Genomic DNA, 24,700 nt, shown 5'->3' with positions numbered 1-24,700 from the left:
AGACAATTTTAATATATATATATATATATATATATACATATATACATACATATATACATACAAACATACATACATACATACATACATCAATACATACATACATACATACATATATATACATGTATGTATGTATATATATACATTTGTATATATATATATATAATTATCAATTATTGTATATAATAATTTTAAAGACAGCAGTCTACTCTAGACGTGATACAGTAACATGTAATAATTAAAATTAAAAAGTTTTATTTAACGACGCACTCAACACATTTGTATTTACGGTTATATGGCGTCAGATATATGGTTAAGGACCACACAGTGAGAGAGGAAACCCCCTGTCGCTGCGTCATGGGATACTCTTTTCGATTAGCAGCAAGGGATCCTTTATATGCACCATCCCACAGACAGGATAGCACATACCACGGCCTTTGATATACCAGTCGTGGTGCACTGGCTGGAACGAGAAATAACCCAATAGGCCCACCGACGGGGATCGATCCCACACCGACCGCGCATCGAGCGAGCGAGGTACCACTGGGATACGTCCCGCCCATCTAACATATACTAAGACATACTAGATCTTGTCTTGTGCCAACTTGTGTCCCATCTTTTTATTTATTTGTTTATGTATGTATATATGTGTGTATGTGTGTATGTGTGTATGTGTGTATGCCTGTCTTTCTGTTTCTGTCGGTCTCTGTTTGTCTGTCTCTGCGTGGTTTGTCTGCCTGCCTGCCTGCCTGCCTGCCTGCCTGCCTGTCCCTATCTGTCTCTGTTTGCCTGTCCCTGTATGTCTGTTTGTCCCTATCCGTCTTTGTCTGTCCGACTTTCTGTCTCTATGGTGTTCTATATCTTTTCTTCTTTTTCTTCTTCCCCCCCCCCCCCCCCCCCCCCCCCCCCCGTCTTTTCTTTATTCCCAGCCGTGTCTCCTCTCCGTAAACACCCGTGTCCGTTCGTTTCGCCGTTCACTCGTTTATTTATTTATTTACAAGAGGAATACTTGTCTTCTTACCGAAAACGAAATTCCGGAACCTCATTTTGAACCTAGCCGAACCCCACTGTCATGTCCGTTGTTTAGGATCACCCATCACTCGACGGGTCTTAAAGCGCCGTCGCCGCAATTAAAATCGGACCGGCGAGACGGGCGGTTTGACGTTTTAGCGCAACCCGCGTACAGCTATACGCCAAGAAGAGATAGATGTAGATCCGTAGATGTTATAGCCCGTGTACCGCCCTCGACACGAGTGGAAGGACGGGCTTTGATAAACACTGTTCCGTGGATTGCAAATCGCTTGAACGCTTCGTTAAAGAGACTTATTGTGAAGAGCGGCAAACAGCCCTCGTGGACGTAGCCACCCGAAATGAGCAGTGCCGGGGTTCAAACGACCGTCAGCCAATTTGAAAAGGTAAAAATCGTCAAAGGTTTCTTCAATCGCTCTGTTGTGACTTTTTGATTGGACTGTTTTCTCTTGTCTGTTTCTTTTTTTTTTTCTTTCCGATGTCAGACGATGGAAAACAAGACGACGTCGTTGTAAAACAGGCGCTTTAATGAGGGTCGTACCGTTAGAAAAACAAACAGTCGTCGCCGTCTATTATACAGTCTTCAGGAAAAAAAAACCCCACACACAACAAAACAACCACAGCTTAATCCCTGATGAGGGATTATCCTCTGATTGGATTAGCGCCGCCAGAACGGTGGGGGATTGTGACTCAACGTCAACGATGAACGGATTAACTCGCGGATCCATAAACAAAAACAAAGGCGTAAACAAGAGAGGGGGGAGGGGAGGACGATAAACAAGGGGAAAAGCGCGCGGCTCGAACAATAGCGGTGCACGCGCCTGAGTGACAGCGATAACTCGACCTGTCGACCGAACTCGAACTGACAGTACTGTGATGCAGACTTACTAAACCAGTAGTCGGTTCGTCTAGGACTCTACTGGCCTGCAGCTTCTTCTGTTTTTTTACATACACAGAAGGTCGCCAAACGAACCAGTGTCTTGCACTTCTCACTTGAAAGGAATAAATACTCACCTCATCGTTCGGACGATTCAGTCCTTCGGTTTACCGGACAGACCGCAGACAGACGACGGGGTCTTCTTAACTTCTGTTAATTCGCTTCTTAATCGGATCATCCCCTTATGCGCTTGGAAAACGGGAGCAGGAATTATTTTAAAGACGATCAGATAGAATTTCACAGATTTGTTGGTGGTTGTTTGTTGTTGTGGTTTAGTGGAAAGACGACGTGCGGTGGTTTTTTCAGAGTTTGTAATATGTTTTTACTGGATTTAGCGGGTTTACGACAACACGACAGAAGACACTACAGACTGATATTGCTGATCACTATGGCGATTCATATAGGGAAACCAAGCAACTCGCAACTTGCAGGTACGTTAACTTTTATTTTAATCACTTACTTATTTTTATAGGTTTTTTTTAAAAAATATTTATTTGTTTATTTGTTTATTTTATTTTATTTTATTTTATTTTATTTTATTATTATTATTATTATTTATTTATTTTTGGTGGGGGGGGGGGGAGTGTCTGTTTCTGTTGTAGTTTAAAAATAAAATAAATTGTTTTTAATTTGTTTTTAATTTTTTTTGTTTCTTATATTGTTGTTATTTGTTTTTAGATGTGTTACCGGGTACTTATTGCAATTTGTACTATTTTTATTTATTTATTTATTTATTTTATTTCTTCAGTTGAATTTAGTTAGTTTTAGTTATTTAATTTTCAATTTATGTTTTTTCAATTTATTTATTTATTTATTCGGACACATTTATTTTTATTTATTTAATTAATTTTATATTTATCTTTTAAAAACTTCATATTAATTTATTTAATTTTATATATTTATTTATTTATGAAGTATTTGTAAAACCATTTTATTGTTTTTGCTTTTTTAATATTTGTTTAATATAATAACCATTCTATTTCGTTTTGTCATCATTTATTTATAATTTTAAAAGCTATTTTTAACCTATATATTTTTTTTTACATAAGTTACGAGTGTTATTTAATTTTTCACAGAAATTTACATTTAGCCTACTTTCATTACTTTTAATTTTTAAAATAATTTTTATTTAAATATTATTTTATAAATAAAAATATATGTGAAATAGAACTTAAACTGATTTCGTTTCTGTAGACAAAAACAGTTACCATAAGCACTTTTAAGAAATGCACAGGGTCAGCTTAAAATACTTTGGAAGGGGTGAATTTGTTTAAAGAAAAGAATCTGTGTACAGTAGTATATAAACTTTTTAGATGAACAAAACGGGCACTTAAAACTTAATGATCACTTTTTATATTAAATTTTATTTTATTTTTTTAAAAATTTTTTTTGAGAACAACTGCTCCCCGACCACCCCCACCTCTTCCCCACGCTAGATCCGACCCTGATTTACTGATTGAAGGCAGGACTGGTCAGTTACTGTGCTAACAATTTTCTACAGTACACTCCTGATCTGACCAGCCAGCCAGCGGGTCGCCGAAATACCGTGCACACCACTTTTCTCTGTGTGCCAGAAACACCGGCAGCCTCCCACCGTCTCCCCCTTTCAACCGCCCCAGCATGGGATCCCATTCAGCCTTAATGTTCCCAGTCCATGTTTTCAACTACAGCGCATTGAAAACCCGCCATCGAAATACTCACCTGAATATATGATCCAGCTTCGAACTAAAAAGGAAAAAGAAAAGAAAAAGAACACTCTAAGATTATAAAAACAACAAACAGTATTTCTTTTGGGCCGACAAACAGGCATCTGTGATGAAAAAAAAAATTCTTTAGAAAAAGGTGTACTGTATGAAAACAAAATTTATTTTTAATAATATGAATCTTACCCGATTCTCATTAAAAAAAAAGTGGGGAAGTAACTAGGTCATAGTATTGACGTTGTTGCTTAGGTTACGGATGGCTTAAAGCAATGATATAATTAAGCACTATTTTTTATTGTAATAATAACATGGAAATGGTCAATATGTATACCCTACTAGTCTACTAGTATATGAAGATCCTTTCCAACATTTTACAAATAGAACAAATTAAGATACATACTAGTATGCTTGACTGATTTGTTTAATGACACCACTAGATAACACTGACTTACCAATCATAGGCTATTGCATGTCAGGCATTTATATATCATGGTCTTTGATATCATACCAATAGTAGAACACTAGTTGGAATGAGAGAAAACTAGCTGGGTTCACCGAAGTAAGAAGAGGAAGTGAGGCAGAGCGGAGATGATTATAAGAAATAATTTTATTTTCGTGATTATACAAAAGTATTGAAAAGTTCATTTTGTTTTCTTTAACTACACCGCTAAAACACATTTATTAATTAATACCAAAGTATTGAATGAGTGAATGTGTAACGACACCCCGCCAAAGTATTGAATGAGTGGATGTGTAACGACACCCCACCAACGTATTGAATGAGTGGAAGTTTAACGACACCCCACCAAAGTATTGAATGAGTGAATGTTTAACGACACCCCACCAAAGTATTGAATGAGTGAATGTGTAACGACACCCCACCAAAGTATTGAATGAGTGGATGTTTAACGACACCCCACCAAAGTATTGAATGAGTGGATGTGTAACGACACCCCACCAAAGTATTGAATGAGTGAATGTTTAACGACACCCCACCAATGTATTGAATGAGTGGATGTGTAACGACACCCCACCAAAGTATTGAATGAGTAGATGTGTAACGACACCCCACCAAAGTATTGAGATAACGTTCATGTTTACTTTCCCTCACCGCAGCTTCTGAATATTTTAAGGACAGACATTTTTTATAGAGGAAACTCGCTGACGTCACATATGACACTTTTACCAACAATAAAGGACAATTTATATACACCTTACATACAGGGCATCAAGTACCACGTCTTTTGATTTACAAGTCACCATAACTGTGCAATTACTGAATATTTACTTGAGATTTATAACTGAATATCTAGAATGAAATTTACCATAACTTACAAATTTCTAAAATTTAAATTAAAATACTTCAATTACAAAAAGACATACAGACGACAAACCGAACGTAATATTCGTTTTATCATTATAAAACATGATCAAAGTAAAACAAAAGAAAAGAAAAAGAGAAAGGAAAAAAAAGGAAAGACAGAATAATACAGACGTGTTTTTCAGCTGTCATCTTAAATGTTTAACACTTATGTAATATACCAAGTATTTATGGTACATCTAGTTATTTAAACAGTAATTAGTTTTATCATCCTGTAAACCATCCTGTCAAAATCACACTATGTAACTATGTTCCTCTTACGCCGTCGCACCGGCCTGAGTTCTGTTCTGTTTTGTTCTATAACTTCATCTGAACGACAGAACAGTTGTCATATTGAAAATCGTATCTCTGCACAACACAGAGCGCCACGAAAACACATTTCGGTGTTCACTCTGTCAAACTTGGTTAAACTTCTCGGGTGTCTCATTTCTGATAAAACAATGATTGTGTCAGAATGCTGTTAAAATGTTTCTGCTTTTATTTCTCCTTCTTCTTCTTCTTTTATCTTTTTCTTTTTCTTCTCCTTTTTCTTCTTCTTCTTCTTCACTTCTGCATCTTCCGTTTCTTTCTTTCGGTCATGAAGTTCAAATGAATGAATGTTTGAGTGAATGAGTTAGCGAGTAAGTAAATGAATGAATGAATGGATGGATGAATGAATGAATGAATGAATGAATGAATGAATGAATGAATGAATGAATGAATGAATGAATGAATGAATGGAAACAGATTGAATCACTTTATATAATATTTCTTAATCTTAAAAGAAACGATCGCTTGCAATGATGAAATAATCTTCAAATTAAACAAAATTAATCAGATATCTATATTTTAGTAAGGCACTTTTATTCCTAAGTACAACTAAATAAATAAATCGGTAAGTAAGTAGTGGACAAGTATGTATCCATGAAAACTTGGAGCAGGTAGAGAATCATGTGTTATTTATATAAAACTGTGTATCTGCTGTTGTTTATACAGTTGTTAGAAGACAGGGAAAATCAAACACAGATAAAACACACTTAAAATATATTTGTCTTGTTCGTTTCACTCAATTCGTTTAAATAACGATACCTCAATTTGTGTATCACCGGCGATTGAACAAACACTAGCTTCTATTGCAATGGCCGTGATGGTGAAAAGATTTTGTCACGTCAAATACCCGGTAAAAGACGCTTACTTCTCATGATGTTTATTGTACCACTGCAAACTGTTTACGATATTGTGGCGATGTCGTTGGCATCTAGTTGTAAAAAGCCTAATATGACGTCTTGTTCCAAAACAAAAAATACATATCACCCAAATCAATGAAACTGTTTTGGCGAATAAGCAAACACATGTACAGTAAATCTCAGTTAAAGTATTTATTACTTATAATGAATCTTAAATTTAAAACTTATTTACGATAAATCAAAATTAAAACATAATTAAAAAGAATCTAATTTAAAGTATGTTTATAATAAATCTAAATTAAAATATATTTACAATAAATCTGAGATGAAACAATTACAATAATTTAAAATTAAAATCTGTTTACAATAAATCTGAATTGAAACGTAATTACAATAAATCTAAATTAAAATCTGTTTACAGTAAATCTGAATTAAAACATAATTACAATAAATCTAAAGTTAAATATGTTTATAAGGAATCTAAATCAAATATATTGACTTCTTCTCCGTATTGAGCCACCTCTCCACAGGTGCACCAAGGACTACGTCCTTGTATATAGTAAACAATTTTATTGGAATGTGTATAAAGGGATTTTTAATTATTGACAAGAAATCTAAGTTAAAATAAGTAAAATCTAAGTAAAAAAAAACCGAAAATATATTAACAATAAATTTAAATTATAACATAATTATTTCCATTGACTTTTAAAACATATTTTCAAAAAATCTACACCTACGTTAAAATAGTTTACACATTATAATGCATAGTAATTCACAACATAAATATTATAATGAATGAATGAATGAATGAATGAATGAATGGATGAATGGATGGATGAATGAATTAATTAAAGTCCAGTGACATCGCATCATGGAGCAACTAAAACGATCAGTTATTATATGCCAAATAATGTATGCATTAAATGAATATAAATCATCTACAATGCGTCAACGTATTAGGCCAATAATAAAAACTATATGATTAAATTGTTTAAGAATATAATGTGTAGAAATGTGGTAAATTAACATATTACTCATACTTTAATATTGTATACAAATAAATAAATAAATAAAGCCAGTTGTGGATTAATCTAAACGATTTCACAACAATATTAAAATATATTTGTAAGAATAAAAGAAAATTAAAATCATCTGAAAATTCATTGTATTAGTGGATTATGTGAGGGTAAAGTTTTTTTTATAAAGTGAAAGAAAAAATAAAGTTATAATTAAAATAAAGAAAAACATGTTTTGAATGCATGCATGAATAAATATTTAACGACACCCCAGCACGAAAAATACATCGGCTATTGGGTGTCAAACTGTGGTAAATTCAAACAGTAAAGGTTTTGAATGCATTGATTTAATTCTGGGTTTTTCCTCCTGATGAATATGAAAGATTAATATTGTAACCAATTTAAAGGAGTTTATCGTGGATATCTGTTTTCTCGTTCACATTTTCACATCTCATAAAATCGTATTAAAACAGTTCTGTGTTTGCCTACTTGATCGTAATCTTGAACTCTATTAACGTGCCCCTATACCCCTATGGTTTCAGGCATGTCTCCCTCAGACAATATCTCTGGCATGGCCAGTGAGATGGTCTGGGACAGATATTTACCTACTTAACTGTTACAATGTTTATTATCAAGATATATTTATGAAGTGAAAATATTGCTTCCGATTGTACATTTTTAAACTAATAAATTCAGGGTTTTTTGTTGTTGTTATCGGAAATAACAATTAAAATATATATGCTGTTTTCTCTATGTTGTAGTATTACGAATATGTTATGGGTTTTTTCAGTTTTAGCAATGTGGCCTTTGTTTATTTATTTATTTAAGTTGATTACACAACTTAAGCAGATTATGAGAAACAAGGTGTCGGTTAGGTAACCACAATTTTGGACCACAGTAAACTTCTGTAAAACAGAAAAACTATTCATTCAAGTAATAAATGTCTACCTTAGCCTAGCTTCTCAATATAATATTTGAAGAAGAAAAAACCCATCCCACCGTTATTCATATATGAAGACTGTATCTACACAGAGTCGAATGGGTATTCGGCATAATAGTGGTTGATTCCATAAATCTCCATCAGTTAAAAGTTAAAGTTTGTTTTGTTTAACGACACCACTAGAGCACATTGATTTATTAATCAGACGGCTATTGGATTTCAACCATTTTGACATATTGACATTTTTCCGTTAGTAATAAAGGATCTTTTATATGCACCATTCCACAGACAGGATAGCACATACCACGACCTTTGATATACCTGTCGTGTGGCACTGGCTGGAACGAGAAATAGCCCGATGGATCCACCGACGGGGATGGATCCCAGACCGACCGCGCATCAGACGAGTGCTATACCACTGGACTACGTCCCGTCCCGCGACTTTACCTCGTCTATAGGAGGACTGCCACCCACGAGGAGACTACCCACAGGGGATACATTGGTGTAAACATATACATTTGTACTATAGTATATTTTGTGGTATGGTTCTCGTTCCAGCCAGTGCACCACAATTGGTATATCAAAGGCCGTGGTATGTGCTGTCTGTCTGTGGGATGGTGCATATAAAAATATCCCTTGCTACTAATGGAAAAATGTTGCGGATTTCCTCTCTAAGACTATATGTCAAATTACCAAATGTTTGACATCCAATAGCCGACGATTAATAAATCAATGTGCTCTAGTGGTGTCGTTAAATTAAACAAACTTTTGTAGTATGGTATGAAAACTGACAGAGCACGGCAACGCTTAAACTAATGAAAAGCCGGTAAACAAACACTACGAATGAACTGTACACACGGTGAGTTCTGTTTACCTACCCATTTACTGATTGTTTACCGATAGCTGACCGACTGGCTCTGTTTATGTGAAAAGCTGACTGATTAACTTTGTCACAGACGTTTAGAAAACTAATACTGAGTAACTTAATGCAATTACGTACACTTCTGTAGAAAATATCGGTGAAGATCAATTCTAAGCGGACAGTTCGATTGTTTACACGTAAACTGATTGTTTGCTGTTTATATATCCTCGTTGCCACTGTTTACAAACGTCGACAACACGCTCACTAGTCCAGTCAATCTATTTAAATTTTGGCCTAACCCGAAAAATGTTTAGAACAGAATCGTTTTGGGATTTTTTATTTTTTTATTTTTATTTTTTATTATTATTATTATTATTATTATTATTTTTTTTACATAGATCAATCTTACAAACAACATCAAAAGTGTACCAAAATCTGACCATGCTAAAACCCTTTTTACCGTTTTATAACACGCCTGTCGGCAAAATCTGCAGTCCATTTGCACTGCCAGTAAATGTACCACATCATTCCTGGCGTCCAAACCATTGTTTATTTTGGGTTCATCAGAATATAATTTGAGCATATTAATATTAACAAATTGAGAAATAATGTAGATCTAGATGTAGATTTACCGTCAGTGTACTAATTGTATATTTTATTGTATGCCATCTATTCTATTTTCTCTCTTTTCTCCTACCCCAAACGCAATTATTTCCTGTCTATAAGTCATTGGGTTTCTTTGTCAATAAACACATCGTAGAGAAAACATTGCAAATAATTTATATTTATACACATACATCGAATTAAATTACTATATGTGTATTTATGTCTAAGTGCATAATATTATTATATTATCACTTACCGGTATTATATATATATATATATATATATATATATATATATATATATATATATATATATATATATATATATATATTCACTTCATAAACTATATATACTGATAGGAAAGGACAGACAAGACAGACAGACACAATGATTGTTAAAGGAATTTCTCTGAACATTTGTATTAACCTTTTTATTGTTTCAACATGGTCTGACTTGTTGATAGATACGTGTAAATTATAATAATTTACACGTAGCATAAATAAGAAAGAGTTAAATCCACTCAGTTCTATTCGGACCGGATATATTATTTTTCTGTTTATATTAATGTGCAATTAAATCATTGGCCTAATCCTTTTTATTTTATAAACAATAAAATAATTTTCATTCATACACTTTCATTTTTATTTCGACTTATTTTCGTGCTTATATCCAATACAGGTTCAAGCAGTCATACACAATGTATGTGGGACGTGTGTGTACTGGTACCAGTTTGTTCACTAAAAGCAGCAGTTAATTTGCATATGGTTTACGCGTATGCAGCGGAACACACGTGAAGTGGTCAGTCACTATTCACGTTAAATACCTATGTTCGCCCGTCATAACATCAGTCCCAGCGGTGGGGCGTTTAGAAAAATATTACTCCACAATGGTAACGTCCCTTTTGCTACGCTTAGACTGGCCCCCCTGTGGTATATTTAAAGCACATTCCTCGCATAACAATGAAGCGGGACGGGAGGTGAGAACTGGTTTTACATTTTAGACGTTCCAATAAGCTAGGTGTTTAAAAATCACTGTCTATGAATGAAATGAGTTCGTGTCATACGCACAGACTCATTGACACACGTACACACACACACACACACACCAGTGGCGGATCCAGAAAATCCATTTGGGGGGGGGGGGGCAGTGACATGAGGTGGAATGCCAAGGGAACTTTGGGGGAGGTGTGGAGGGGGATTGTAAAAAAAGAAAAGAAAATTAATATATAATAAAATTATAACTATAACAAAATTAGGGGGGGGGGGCGGGCTCTGCCTCCCCCTAGTTCCGCCTCTGCACACATGGATACACACAGACGCATGATAAACACGTTTGTGTCCAGGATCATGCAGGATGAACATGGCTGACGCTTAAAGGCACATACCCTAGTTTCAGCCCATTAAAATAGACACTAAGTTTAATTAATCTACAAACCTGTAACACATTTGGATACAGTTATAATAGAGAGAAGCTAAAGTATGTGATGTTTAAACAGGGAAATACCGTCTACAAATAACTAGAGCTTGTCTCAATAAGCATTACTTTTTAGACGAACGTGCATTTTTAGAATTATGAAAAATGCATTTTGGGGTATTACAAAAACCTGAATGGCCAAAAACATCTTTAATAGTGAAAAATACGTCGTAGTGTTTAAAAACTAGGGTCTGTCACTTTAAATGGTTATGCTCTCTCTCTCTCTCTCTCTCTCTCTCTCTCTCTCTCTCTCTCTCTCTCTCTCTCTCTCTCTCTCTCTCTCTCTCTCTCTCTCTCTCTCTCTCTCTCTCTCTCACTGTTACACACTAATATTCGACATAGCCAAATCATGTTAGACACAAATATTTAACAGCCATAGTTTAAAAATGTACTGAGGTGTCATTAAAACAAAATCTTCTTTCTTGTTTTTGTCCTTAACTGAATGAGTAGCAATTGAAACGGCAACGATATTTTTCTCTGAATCTGCGTCACAATAAACTGTATATGTTTGACACCAAGTAACCGCTGATTAGATAAAACAATGTGCTGAGGTGTCGTTAACAACCGAATTTTCTTTTCTCGTAGATTGTTGTTTGCTGGGTAAACTGTCAATATTAGTTACTATACGACTACTTCTTAATATAGGTTCCGCAAGCCGGGGTAATCTTCAGTCACACACTGTCGTCAGCGCGACGCGTTGACTCATTCACAAACACCAGCTAGTTGTTTCGGTAATACTATTTATATTTTCAGTAGCTGGAATCAGAAGTGAGACCTAAAAGGCTATTTTATTTTGTTTAACTACACCACTAGAGCACTAGAGCACGTCGATTTACTAATCATCAAGTATTTTGTAATTTTGACATACAGTCTTAGAGAGGAAACCCGCTACAGTAGCAAGGGATATTTTATATGCATCATCCCACAGAGAGGACAGCATATACCAAGGTCTTTGATATACCAGCCGTGGTGCACTGGTTGGAACGATAAATGTCCCAGTGGGCCGACTGTGATCGATCCTAGACCGACCGCGCATCAGACAGTTTCGTAAAAATAAATATATAAGTGCATGCGAATGGGTGTGCGCAAGCGTGTACATTTCTTCCCTAAGTTCCCTAAATTCGCGAACTATTTGATTGGTTCCCGACGTGGCAATTTGGTTTAACGTGAAGCGCATCAACCAGTCTAGCGAACGTTTTTCTTTAGGTCTGGCTGAACACAGTCCTGGTGTGGATATATGTGTGTGTGTGTGTGTGTGTGTGTGTGTGTATATTTGTGTGTGTGTCACACACACACACACATACACACACAGATATATATATATATATATATATATATATATATATATATATATAGAGAGAGAGAGAGAGAGAGAGAGAGAGAGAGAGAGAGAGAGAGAGACAGACAGACAGACAGACAGACAGACACACAGACGCGCGCGCGCGCGCACACACACACCACACCAGCCACACACATACAAACAGACACACACACTACACACACGCAGACCCCCCCCCCCACACACACGCGCGCAAACACACACAGTGTTTGTCTGTCTGTCTGTCTGTTCGCCTGTCAATCTGTTTCATATAGCGTCTGTGTTCGATTACTGAGATGTAAAAAGGAATGACAATGAAAAGCGAGACTTCTCCATCCGTGGGCTTCTATTGCGACATTCTATCTGATAAGCGACTTAATACACTTGCACCCTACCCGATTGTAAACTACGTTTCATATCTCCTGAAATCTGTCAAAATGTGGCAGTTACAATCCCTAAATGAACTCCCAATCCACGTATCAACCTCGAAGTGTGAATCGTTTAGCCTGCCCTGGTATCTGTTTGTAATTACTACCTGTCGGATGAGGGAGGGGCTGGGAGCCGGTCCTGTGGTCCCTGGACCAAGCCTCGATTATTTAGTCTGGCAGTCTCTATTTTCACCTGACAGCGCTAAAACTTGATTCCATTATATTACTGTTTCCGGCAATTTACGTCGTCTTGCTTTTGTCCGCCGAGATGGATTCGGGTGACGTGTGAGACTCTGGGTAGCGCCGAGGTTCCACTCCGTGGGTTGTCTTTGCGTGTATCTCGGAGGGTGGGGAGTGTTTTAGAACTGAATCGGCCTCGGTGGTGTTGTGGTTAAGCCATCGGACATAAGGCTAGTAAATACAGGGTTCGAAACCCGGTATCGATTCCCACCCAGAGCAAGTTTTAACGACTTTTGTAAGACCACTACACCCTCTTCTCTCTCTCTCTCTCTCTTAACTACTAACAACTAACCCACTGTCCTGGACAGACACCCCACATAGCTGAGGTGTGTGCCCAGGATAGCGTGCTTGGTCCTTAATTGGATAGAAGCACGTAAATGAGTATAATGAATAAAGAAAGTTTCGGAAATGACCACTGGTCAACGTGTGAACAATGTTGTGTGTTTTGACACCGCCGTGCCAGTTGTTGTGTTTAAAGGTACAGCGTTCGCTAAAATCATTCCATTTTAAAGGGACATTCCTGAGTTTGCTGCACTGTAAGATGTTTCCGACTAATAAAATATTTCTACGATTAAACTTATATATTAAATATATTTTCTTGTTTAATATATTCGTGTGTTTATATTCAATGTGTTTCTGGTCGTCTTAATATTTGTAAGAAGCCCAAACTGGATTTACTCTTCAATAATTTCATACGTACGAAAACAATATATTTTAGGAAATAAAATGAAATTTAACCTAGTACAAAATATTAGAACAATCACAAAACACGTTTAATATACAGCCGCTAATATGTTATGCAGAAAAATATATTTAATATGTAATTACAATCGTTAAAAAGTCTCTGTTAGTCGATAACATCTTTAAAAATTGCAGCAAATTCAGGAATGTCCCTTTAATCTGAACATATACATTTACTCCGCACCTGACCAGATAAAGTTGGAAGAATTTTGGGTTGTGAAGTATCGAACATAATTATGTGTAGATGATTATATACACAGAAATCAATTTCACATGGCAATATAGATTTTATTTTATTTATTTTAGTTTTTAAACTTTCAAGCAAACTCTAACGATTTAACTAACACATATAGACCTCCTCGCTTAACGGGCGGTATCGCTCCAGCTTCTCATCACTCGCCTACGACTAGGTTAAGGAGAGTGATTTTTAGCTCCTCTTAGCATATGAATTCATATCGCATCAATAGGGTAAGATCTTAAATGATTCCCCATAATATAAGTTAGGTGAACTGAGCCAAACTTTTAAGTTAAATGTTTATAGATGTCATATTAATAATTAATATTTCAAAGAACGTAAAAGCAAAAATTTGTAACGGTCATTATGGGCGTTAATTTACCGGTATTTATTTATTTATTTATTTATTTATTTATATTCATGCCAACTTTAAGTTCAATGTTTACAGATTTTATATTAACAATTAATCTTTCAAAGAATTTAAAAGAGGATATTTGCAATTCGTATTACGGTTATTATTTATTTATTTATTTATTTATTTTTTATATAATGAAGTTCATCTTATAATTAAACATGTTTTAGAAGTTTTTTCCCCGAATTGTTATGACGTCATTCGTGATTTCAGGTACTGTGAGCAAGTGTAACAAAGAAGGGGAACCAGTTAACATTCCCGGCATAACCGACGATCCGTGTATTTCCTGTGTTTGTAGGGTAAGTTGTCTGTTTATTTCCCACATATTTTTAAACACGATTTGTGGATGGGTTTTATTTTTTTCAGTGTAAATTGCGTGTTTATATCCAATATATTTCCCGTGTTTCCAAGACAATCCAGCATGCCGTATCTTTTTTTTGCATGGGGCGGAGCGTAGCCAAGTGGTAAAACGCTCGCCTGATGCGCGGTCGGTCTAGGATCGATCCTCGTCAGTGGGCCCATTGTGCTACTACACGTTCAAGGCGTGGTATGTACTACCCTGTCTGTGGGATAGTGCATAGAAAAGATCCCTTGCTACTAATGGACAAAAATGTAGCGGGTTTCCTCTGTAAGAATGAATGTTAAAGTTAACAAATGTTTGACATCCAGTAGCCGAGGATTAATAAATCAATATGCTCTAGTGGTGTTGTTAAACAAAACTAACATTTTCTGCATCGCAATATACTTTAACGCTGAACCCCGCCACCCTGACCCCTGACCCCTTCACGTTTCATACTTACATGTGTGTGTTGTAAACTATTATAATTGTGTGTGTCTGTTTTTGTATTATACAGCTTATTTTTACATTTTCTGGTACTAAAACTTCCCTTTCGACTATAATAGTGTTTAAAGGATAGGATATAGAAATAATAAATATTGTATAATAATGTTTAAAAGAGATAGAAATAATGAATATTGTATAATAATGTTTAAAAGAGATCGAAATAATGAATATTGTATAATAATGTTTAAAGGATATAGAAATAATGAATATTGTATAATAATGTTTAAAAGAGATAGAAATAATGAATATTGTATAATAATGTTTAAAAGAGATCGAAATAATGAATATTGTATAATAATGTTTAAAGGATATAAAAATAATGAATATTGTATAATAACATTTAAAGGAGATAGAAATAATGAATATTGTATAATAACGTTTAAAGAAATAATGAATATTGTATAATGTTTAAAGGAGATAGAAATAATGAATATTGTATAATAACAACGTCTAAATGGTTTAGAGTAGTGAATATTGGATAAATAAAGTTTAAAAGAAATAATGAAATATTAAATATACCATGAATAATGTTTAACGAATATAGCATACTGAAGTTTGTATAATAATGTGTAAATTATTAACGTATTTAAGGAATATTGCACGAATAATATTTAAATTATATAAAGTAAAAAAACTTTTATGGAAAATGTTTAAATGATGCAGACATAAGTACCTGTATTACTTTATGAATAATGCATAACGCATATAGAAATAATGAATGGTTAAAGGATATACAAGTAATGAATATCGTATAATAACGTTTAAAAGAGATAGAAATAATGAATATCGTATGATAACGTTTAAAAGAGAGAAATAATGAATATCGTATGATAACGTTTAAAAGAGATAGAAATAATGAATATTGTATGATAACGTTTAAAGGAGATAGAAATAATGAATATTGTATAATAACGTTTAAAGGAGATAGAAATAATGAATATCGTATAATAACGTTTAAAGGAGATAGAAATAATGAATATTGTATGATAATGTTTAAAGGAGATAGAAATAATGAATATTGTATAATAACGTTTAAAAGAGATAGAAATAATGAATACTGTATAATAATGTTAAAGGAGATAGAAATAATGAATATTGTATAATAATGTTTAAAAGAGATAGAAATAATGAATATTGTATGATAATGTTTAAATGATAAAGAAATAATGCATATTGTATAATAATGTTTAAATGATAAAGAAATAATGCATATTGTATAATGCATAATAACGTTTAAATGATAAAGAAATAATGCATATTGTATAATATATAATAATGTTTAAATGATAAAGAAGTAGTGTAGATAGCATAATACTTAAAGAATGTAAAAATACTGAATAATGCATGAATAATGCTGAACTGATATAGAATAATGAATATTGTATGAGTATTATTTAGATGATGTAAGAAACAATGATTTCTTCATAAATAACTTACAAAAAAATATTGAAGCAATGAATATTGCATGTTATACAGAAATAAGAAATACTGGATAAATTATTTCTTTTAATAATATGCTTACTGGAATACTGAAACTCAATATAAAAGAAGAACAATATTCGAAAGGCGCAGTTCGTAGCCAAATGGGGGTGGGGTGGGGTGGAGTATAGGGGAGGTTGTCCCTAAACATGTTCTCTTTACCGACCTCGGTGGCGTCGTGGCAGGCCATCGGTCTACAGGCTGGTAGGTACTGGGTTCGGATCCCAGTCGAGGCATGGTATTTTTAATCCAGATACCGACTCCAAACCCTGAGTGAGTGCTCCGGAAGGCTCAATGGGTAGGTGTAAACCACTTGCACCGACCAGTGATCCATAACTGGTTCAACAAAGGCCATGGTTTGTGCTATCCTGCCTGTGGGAAGCGCAAATAAAAGATCCCTTGCTGCCTGTCGTAAAAAGAGTAGCCTATGTGGCGACAGCGGGTTTCCTCTAAAAACAGTGTCAGAATGACCATATGTTTGACGTCCAATAGCCGATGATAAGATAAAAAAATCAATGTGATCTAGTGGCGTCGTTAAATAAAACAAACTTTACTTTAAACATGTTCTCCTAAACCCACTCTTAAGTAAAATAGTTTATGTTGCTTGCTAGTGAACGAATGAGTGGCGGGACGTAACCCAGTAGTAAAGCATTCGGCCGATGTGCGGTCAGTCTAGGATCGATCCCCATCGATGGTGCATATAAAAATCCCTTGCTACTAATGGAACAATATTAACAAAAAAAAACAAAAAAAAAACCCCAACAAATCAATGTGCTCTAGTAGTGTCGTTAAAAAAGTAAATCCCTTTAAATATTGCTAGTGAATGAGAACGAAGTTATGGTAATGTCAAACTGTCAACTGTCACGACAGAGTTGGGTACTACCAGTATCAGACTACCAAATGTCACGACGGAGTTAGCTAACTCACGACTTCTGTCCATTTGCTGGTCTGAGCGCTCTTACAACTCGACCGATTAGTTGTTAATCTGAGCGCACCCATCTAAGTTGGGAATTGGGGGGGGGGGGGGGGGGGATTGCACCGCAACCATCGAGTTGGCTAACTCCGTCGTGACAGTTGGTGGTAGGCGCCTAGCATTACCGAACTCCGTCATGACAGTTGGTAGTATGAGACTGGTATTACCCAACTCCGTCGTGACAGTTGGTGGTGTGAGCCTTGCATTACCCAACTCTGTCGTGACAGTTGGTTGGTTTGAACCCTAGCATTAAATAGTGAAATATCGCAGGCTGAACGGCAGACCTGCGAATAATGCAAACAGCGGGTGGTCTGCCCTTCTCGCCGCTCTTCCGTGAGGTGGACCATTTTATTCTCCCGCTCACCTTTTTATTAGAATGCAAATGTCTTTTATCTCTCGTCCGCTGATGATGTGGCGAGGGACCATGGCGCCCCCTCGCGGTTTTATATGCGCGTGCACATGTCGGGTCGAGTGGCGCAGACCATTGCGCTGGCCTGCGTTCAGTGACATTTGTCAAAGCAGATGGAATTACGACTGGCTCACTTGTCTCTCGTTAACAGACACTGGGCAATAAACACAAGGAGGTTAGTGACCTGTTGTAAAAGGAGGAAAACAAAAACACAGAGAAAACCCATTGCATTTTTTTTTATTAGTAGCAAGGAATCTTTTATAGGCATCATCCCACAGACAGCATGGCACATGATATACCAGTCGTGGAGCACTCGCTTGAACGAGAAATAGCCCAATGTCCCCACCGACGGGGATCGATCCCAGACCGACCGTGCATCAAGCTAGCGCTTTACCCCCCCCCCCCCCCCCCCCCCCCCCATGAAGGGAGCGAGACAGAAACGTAATGTACGAATTCTGTGATAACACCCACACTTTGAGACTTGGCGACAGACAGGGTACTGACCGAGGGCTACCTGTCTCCCGTGCACGTCAAAATTTGGAATCTTTTGATGTCGAAACGAAACTGTCATGAAGTTCTCGCCTTGTCGCCTTGTCCACTTATTACACCTTGGTGCATGACATAAATAAACACTAGGTGACTATTTTTCTCGTCGCATTTTTCGCCCGTCTGGCCACTTCTGACATTCGTAATTATCACTAACACACAGACACTGTATTAAATAAACAAACGAAATGGTAGCTCGAGTTAACCCCCAGCCCTCCCCGTATTGATATTGAGATGTAGGGGAAGGCTAGAGGAAACTCTGTGTAATGCTTTGACAATCGTAGACAACCAAATGGTCGCAAACTACTGTGTATTCCTAAATCTGATAGCACAGAGCTTTAGTTTGATTATTTTGCGAGTCCAGTCATGACATTAAAATCACATGTTGTTAACTAGTACTAACACTACACGGAGAAACCAGACGCCCCTATGAAAAACTAACCCGCGCTGTACTTTCTTGAGGCTGAAGGTGACTCGAGCTAATCAAATGGGTAAGAGAACATAAAATCTAAAATCCAGGCTGCGGATTTTCGAAGCATTACGATAATCGTCATAACCTTTGAGACGTTTTTAAGATATCGTAGCGCTAAGATATACAGTAGCTTCGAAAATATGGGCCCAGGAGCCAATTGTTAAAGTCGCAGTCCCTGGTTTTATCCCGTGAAAGTGGACACGAGAGTGTGTGAAGTTGAAATGGGGGGAGGGCGGGATGTATCCCAGTGGTAAAGCGCTCGCTCGATGCGCGGTCGGTCTGGGATCAAAGGCCTTGGTATGTACTACCCTGTCTGTGAGATAGTGCATATAAAAGATCCCTTGCTGCTAATCGAAAAGAGTAGCCCATGAAGTGACGACAGCGGGTTTGCTTTTCTCAGTATCTGTGTGGTCCTTAATATCTGTGTAGTCCGTAAGTAAAATGTGTTGAGTGCGTTGTTAAATAAAACAAGTCTTTCTTTTTCTTTCTTTGAAATGGGGAAATACACTCTAAAAGAAGACTGGAGCTTTTCTCCATAACCGTTACTTCTCAGAGGTACGTGCGTTTTTAGAAATATAAGAGAATGCATTTCGTGGTATTACAAATACCAGGATGATTAGAAACACTTTGAATATACAGAAATAGATCAATCAAAACAGTACAATTAAAGTAATGTCTAATTTTAATGATCCAGTAGTGAAAACGTCGTCGTGTTTAAAAACTAGGGTCTGTCACTTTAAAACCATAGTTAGCTTAAGCAAAGGTTAAAAGATATGTTCAAAGTCAAATAGATCACAGGTTCGTGTGCTGAAAATTATGCAGGGGGGCGGTGGGTGGTGTTTGTGGACGAGTCATGACTAGAAAATATATTGAATGAAAAATAAAAGAGAAAAAAAAAGAATAAGAAAATATGCTTGAGCGGGTTAAACCCCCCAAACCCCTCCCCCCTGCATCTGGATTAATACAAAGAACGACGGGTGGGATGTTTGGAAACGATTTAAAACAACGAAAAGGAATCCGTCCACAATGCAATCCCGATACAGATATCGAAATGCGGCACGTATTAATAAGTACAAGTCAGGAAACGTGGCACGCCTCACGGTCCGCGGTTTGTAACTAACCCTCGCGGTTTATATAATTAATGAGAAAAAGAACCAAAAGAACTGAGGTCTGTCTTGCTGAATACAAAGAAGCAAGACACAGGCGGTGACTTTATGGGGTTCGTTTCGAGCTCCTCTCACTCGCTCAACGACATCCGATAGTTAGTACCATCAATTACCGTACACGTGACGCCGCTTCCTTCGCAGAGCCTGCTATTACTCGGCCAATAATCATACTCGCGGCGAACACAACATCGTCATGTTTTGGCCTTTGTCGCAAGGAAGGAAGGAAGGAAGGAATGTTTTATTTAATGACGCACTCAACAAATATTAATTACTGTAAATGGCGTCGGACATATGGCGTCGGACGACATAGATAATGAGAGAGGAAACCCGCTGCCGTTACTGCATGGGCTACTCTTTCCGATTAGCAGCAAAATGATCTTTTATATGCACCATCAGACAGACAGACGGCATCTGTGCCATCCAATAGCCGATGATTAATACATCAATGTGCTCTAATGGTGTCGTTAAACAAATCAAACTTCTGTTACATCAGACCGACCGCGCATCAGGCGAGCGTTTGACCACTGGGCTACGGCCCGCTCAGGAGTGTGGAGTTGGGCGTAGCATAGCGGTAGAGCACTCGCCTGAGGCGCGATCAGTTGCAGGATCGATCGCCCTCCATGGACTCGGGGATCTTCCCAGTTGTAAACAGTGCTCCACGACTGGTTTATCAAATATCGCGATATGGGGGGAAAAGTGCATATAAAAGATCTGTTTTATTGGTATTAGTAGCCTATGTGTCGATAGTAGATCTATCTCTCTCTCTCTCTCTCTCTCTCTCTCTCTCTCTCTCTCTCTCTCTCTCTCTCTCTCTCTCCAAGATCAAACAAACATTCCTTTTCTTTCCTTTTTGGAGTCTCGGTCAACGAAGATTCTTGATACCTGCGACCGTACGTCTTCCACCTTGACTCCGGTAGTGGAAGTAGCGAGTAAATTAGCATAGTGACCCGCCACGGGGAAGATAATTACCTGTATAAACAACCTCTTACATCCACACGTGGACCCACCCAGACGACAGAGGCGCCACCTTGTTTCCCGACCGACGCCATTTCAACAATCGAAAAAAAAAATCAAAAAAAAATCCGCAAAGATGCGCATGCGTGCGCGTTAATGCCGGCCGCCTTTTGTAAGAGGCAGACGGCGCTTCGCGAGGTGAAGTAAACTAATAAATCGTATTGTATGAAATTATTCCCTCAGAGCTTTAAATCTTATCAGCGCTAATAAAAGACGACAGCAACGACAGCGGCGACGGCGTGGCGGCGGATCGGCGGCTTCTCAGATCGCACATTTACACACGCACACGGAGTGATTTCGTGTTGACCGAACTCTAACGGACGTAGAGTGGGTGCGAGCTTCGTTACGTTGATTAACACTGCCGTTTACGACCATGAGACACTTATGCAATTCAGGGCGAGATGTACCCCAGTGGTAAAGCGTTCCCCGGTCTGGGAACGATCCCCTTCAGTGGGGCCATTGGGCTATTTCTCGTTCAAGCCAGTGCACCACGACTGGTATATCATAGGCCGTGGTATGTGCTATCCTGTCTGTGTGATGTTGCATATAAAAGATGTAGCGGGATTTCTCTCTAAGACTATATATCAGAATTACCAAATGTTTGACATTCAATAGCCGATGATTAATTAATCAATGTACTCTATTGGTGTCGTTAAACAAAACAAACGTTTAATTTTATTTTCATTATACAGGGCCGTACCCAGTCTGTTATAACGAGGGTGATGATGAGTGAATAACATAGTTTATAGCCTTCTCCAGCTAGTTAGAAAGGGCACAATTATAACTAAAAAGGGCACAATTCGGGGTAGCTCGAGTCCCCCCTAGCACTCCCCTTATTGATATTGATATACATATGAATATCAATAAGGGGAGGGCTGGAAGTGACTCGAGTAAAATTGAGGGGGGGGGGGGGGGGGGGGGCTGAATATAGCTCAGTCAGTAAAGCACTCGCCTGAGGTGTTTGCGTCATAGGATCGAACCACCGCAGTTGACCCATTCTCTGATTGTTTTTTCCCTCATTCAGCCAGTGCATCACGATTTGTTTTATCAAAGGTTGTGGTATGTGCTGTTCTGTCTATGGGAAAGTTAATATAAAGAATTAATAAATCAGTGTGTTGTAGTGGTGTCGTTAAACAAAACCAACTTTTAACTTAGGCACTGCGTACGGAATTTATTTATGTGTACTTTAATAAATTTATTTGTATACTTTAATAACAAAAAACTAATAATTTAATTCTGTGTATTTTCAATTAACTTTATTTGAATAAAATGTTATTTTAAGGGTCCATTTACTGTCAAATCCCAGATAAACTTTTTACAGGACTCACAGAATTATTAACACAATTTACGACACCCAGACCAGTTTTTTTTACTGCTGCGGAGCTTGCTCGGTGTGCGGTCGAGTATAGGTTTTATTCAAATGCAACAAAGACTGTACGCCTTTGTTGACGACAAGTCAATTAACAGAAGCAATGTCGCTAACTGTATGAGTTTTCAGATTACATTTTTCAATTTACGCCGTTTAAAAGTTAATACATAAAACCATCGAGGCAGAGCGACGCTGTATGTTTAATTTAATAATAATCTTTTGACGCCTGGTCATCAAATTTTTTCTCCGATTCGTCACGGATAGAAACAAATTAAAATGTTTTACTGCCGCCCGGTGGCCTGCCTCAGGGCATGTTCGCCTTCCGGGTCAAAGGTCAACTAAGTAGGGGGCTCGTCACGTGATCATTGTTCAGACGCAATGGCACGTCACCAGCAGACGCTAGTTTAAAAAATAACGTAGCTTTTTTTTTTTTTAAACCGAGCACGCTATTTTTCTTTTTGTTACACCGCAAATATTTTGAATAGTAATCTATAAAATAAGACAAAAAGTTAGTTTTGTTTAACGACACCACTAGAACACATTGATTGATTTTGATCGGCTATTGGATGTCAAACATTTGGTAATTTTGTCATATAGTCATACGGAAGAAACTCGCTGTATTTTTCTATTTGTAGCAAGGGATCTTTTATATGCACCATCCCACAGACAGGATAGCACATACCACGGCCTTTGACATAAAGTTGTGGTGTACTAGCTAGAACGAGAAATAGCCCAAATGAACCCACTGTCTAGGATCGATCCTAGACCGACCGCGCACCAGGCTTCCACCCCACCCCGTAAACTAACAATCACTATGAATCCTATCGTAAGTTACGACACGGTTGTAAGACGTTTTGGTGATCTTTTGCAAGTTTTGACCACATTGTTTTGGTAGAAATTTTAATTTATGAAAACTACCAAAATGCGCAATCGTTTATACGATTGGTTCGTAATAATACGTAAAGGATTACTTAAATCCTCAAGATTAGTAACATGCCACAACATCGGCACGGGTCAACGGATGAAGCCGTATTTAACTAGACATGGCGAAAATATCTACTGACAAGACAAACATTTTCCATCGGTTGCTATTTACGACTGTAATTCTCATGGCCATTCTCGTACGAGAAACTCGCATCGTGTGACCTCGGCTTTACCGTAGCACTGTTTTAATAACAATGACACTGTTGTACCTACGACAGCACTGTTTTCTACCTACGGTAACACCGTTTTATTAACGGTAACACCATTTTATTAACGATAACAATGATTTACCAACGGTAACACTGTTTTGTTTACCATAGCACAGATTTACCTACGGTAACATTGTTTTATTAACCATAGCACTGATTTACATACGGTAACATTATTTTATTTACGATAGCACTGATTTACCAACGATAACACTGCTTTATTTACGATGACACTGATTTATCTACAGTAACACTGTTGTTGTTTTTCACGATGGTACTGTTTTACCTACGGTAACACTGTTTTATTTACGATAGCACTGTTGTACCTATGGTGACACTGTTTTTTTCTCTATACTACGTTTACGAATCGCGACTTCTCCCCGTGTTTACCTCGTGGTATCCGTCGCTTTCTCTTGGTGGAACTTTACGTGATTTCGTGTGCTCGGTTTCGCTGGGACGAGCAGCCGACAGCCGATGGTAGCGAGGGGGCGCCCGTGTGATCTTTAGTAATGTATGTCAACAAACTTTAAATATTTCACTTTTCTTTGCGCACTCAAGAGTCGCGTTTCCATGTCCGCAGTTATTGGCGTGGTGCGGGCACGGTAGTAGGCGCGGAGAGTTAAAAGTCAAAAGTTTATTTTCTTTAACGACACCACTATAAATATAGCACATTGATTTAGTAATCATTAACTATTGGATGTCAAACATTTGTTGGTACTTCTGAGATATAGTCTCAGAGAGGAAACCCGCT

The 24,700-nt window shown here is 37.1% G+C and overlaps 1 protein-coding gene across 1 annotated transcript in view; it reads left to right on the top strand.

Annotated features, from left to right (window-relative positions):
• Positions 1–1,808: 1,808 nt before the first annotated feature.
• Positions 1,809–24,700, top strand: part of LOC121387680 (BMP-binding endothelial regulator protein-like) — a 47,218-nt gene continuing 24,326 nt past the window's right edge. The window contains exons 1-2 of the mRNA XM_041518869.1: positions 1,809–2,394; positions 14,698–14,783. Of these exons, the coding sequence (XP_041374803.1) occupies positions 2,148–2,394; positions 14,698–14,783 (333 nt within the window). The 5' untranslated portion in view covers positions 1,809–2,147. The remainder of the gene's footprint in view (positions 2,395–14,697; positions 14,784–24,700) is intronic.

Source organism: Gigantopelta aegis, chromosome 13 (assembly GCF_016097555.1).
Source record: "Gigantopelta aegis isolate Gae_Host chromosome 13, Gae_host_genome, whole genome shotgun sequence".
Lineage (NCBI taxonomy): Eukaryota > Metazoa > Mollusca > Gastropoda > Neomphalida > Peltospiridae > Gigantopelta > Gigantopelta aegis.
Note: the sequence above shows the minus strand (reverse complement) of the source record. Positions and strands in the feature narration are given on the sequence as shown.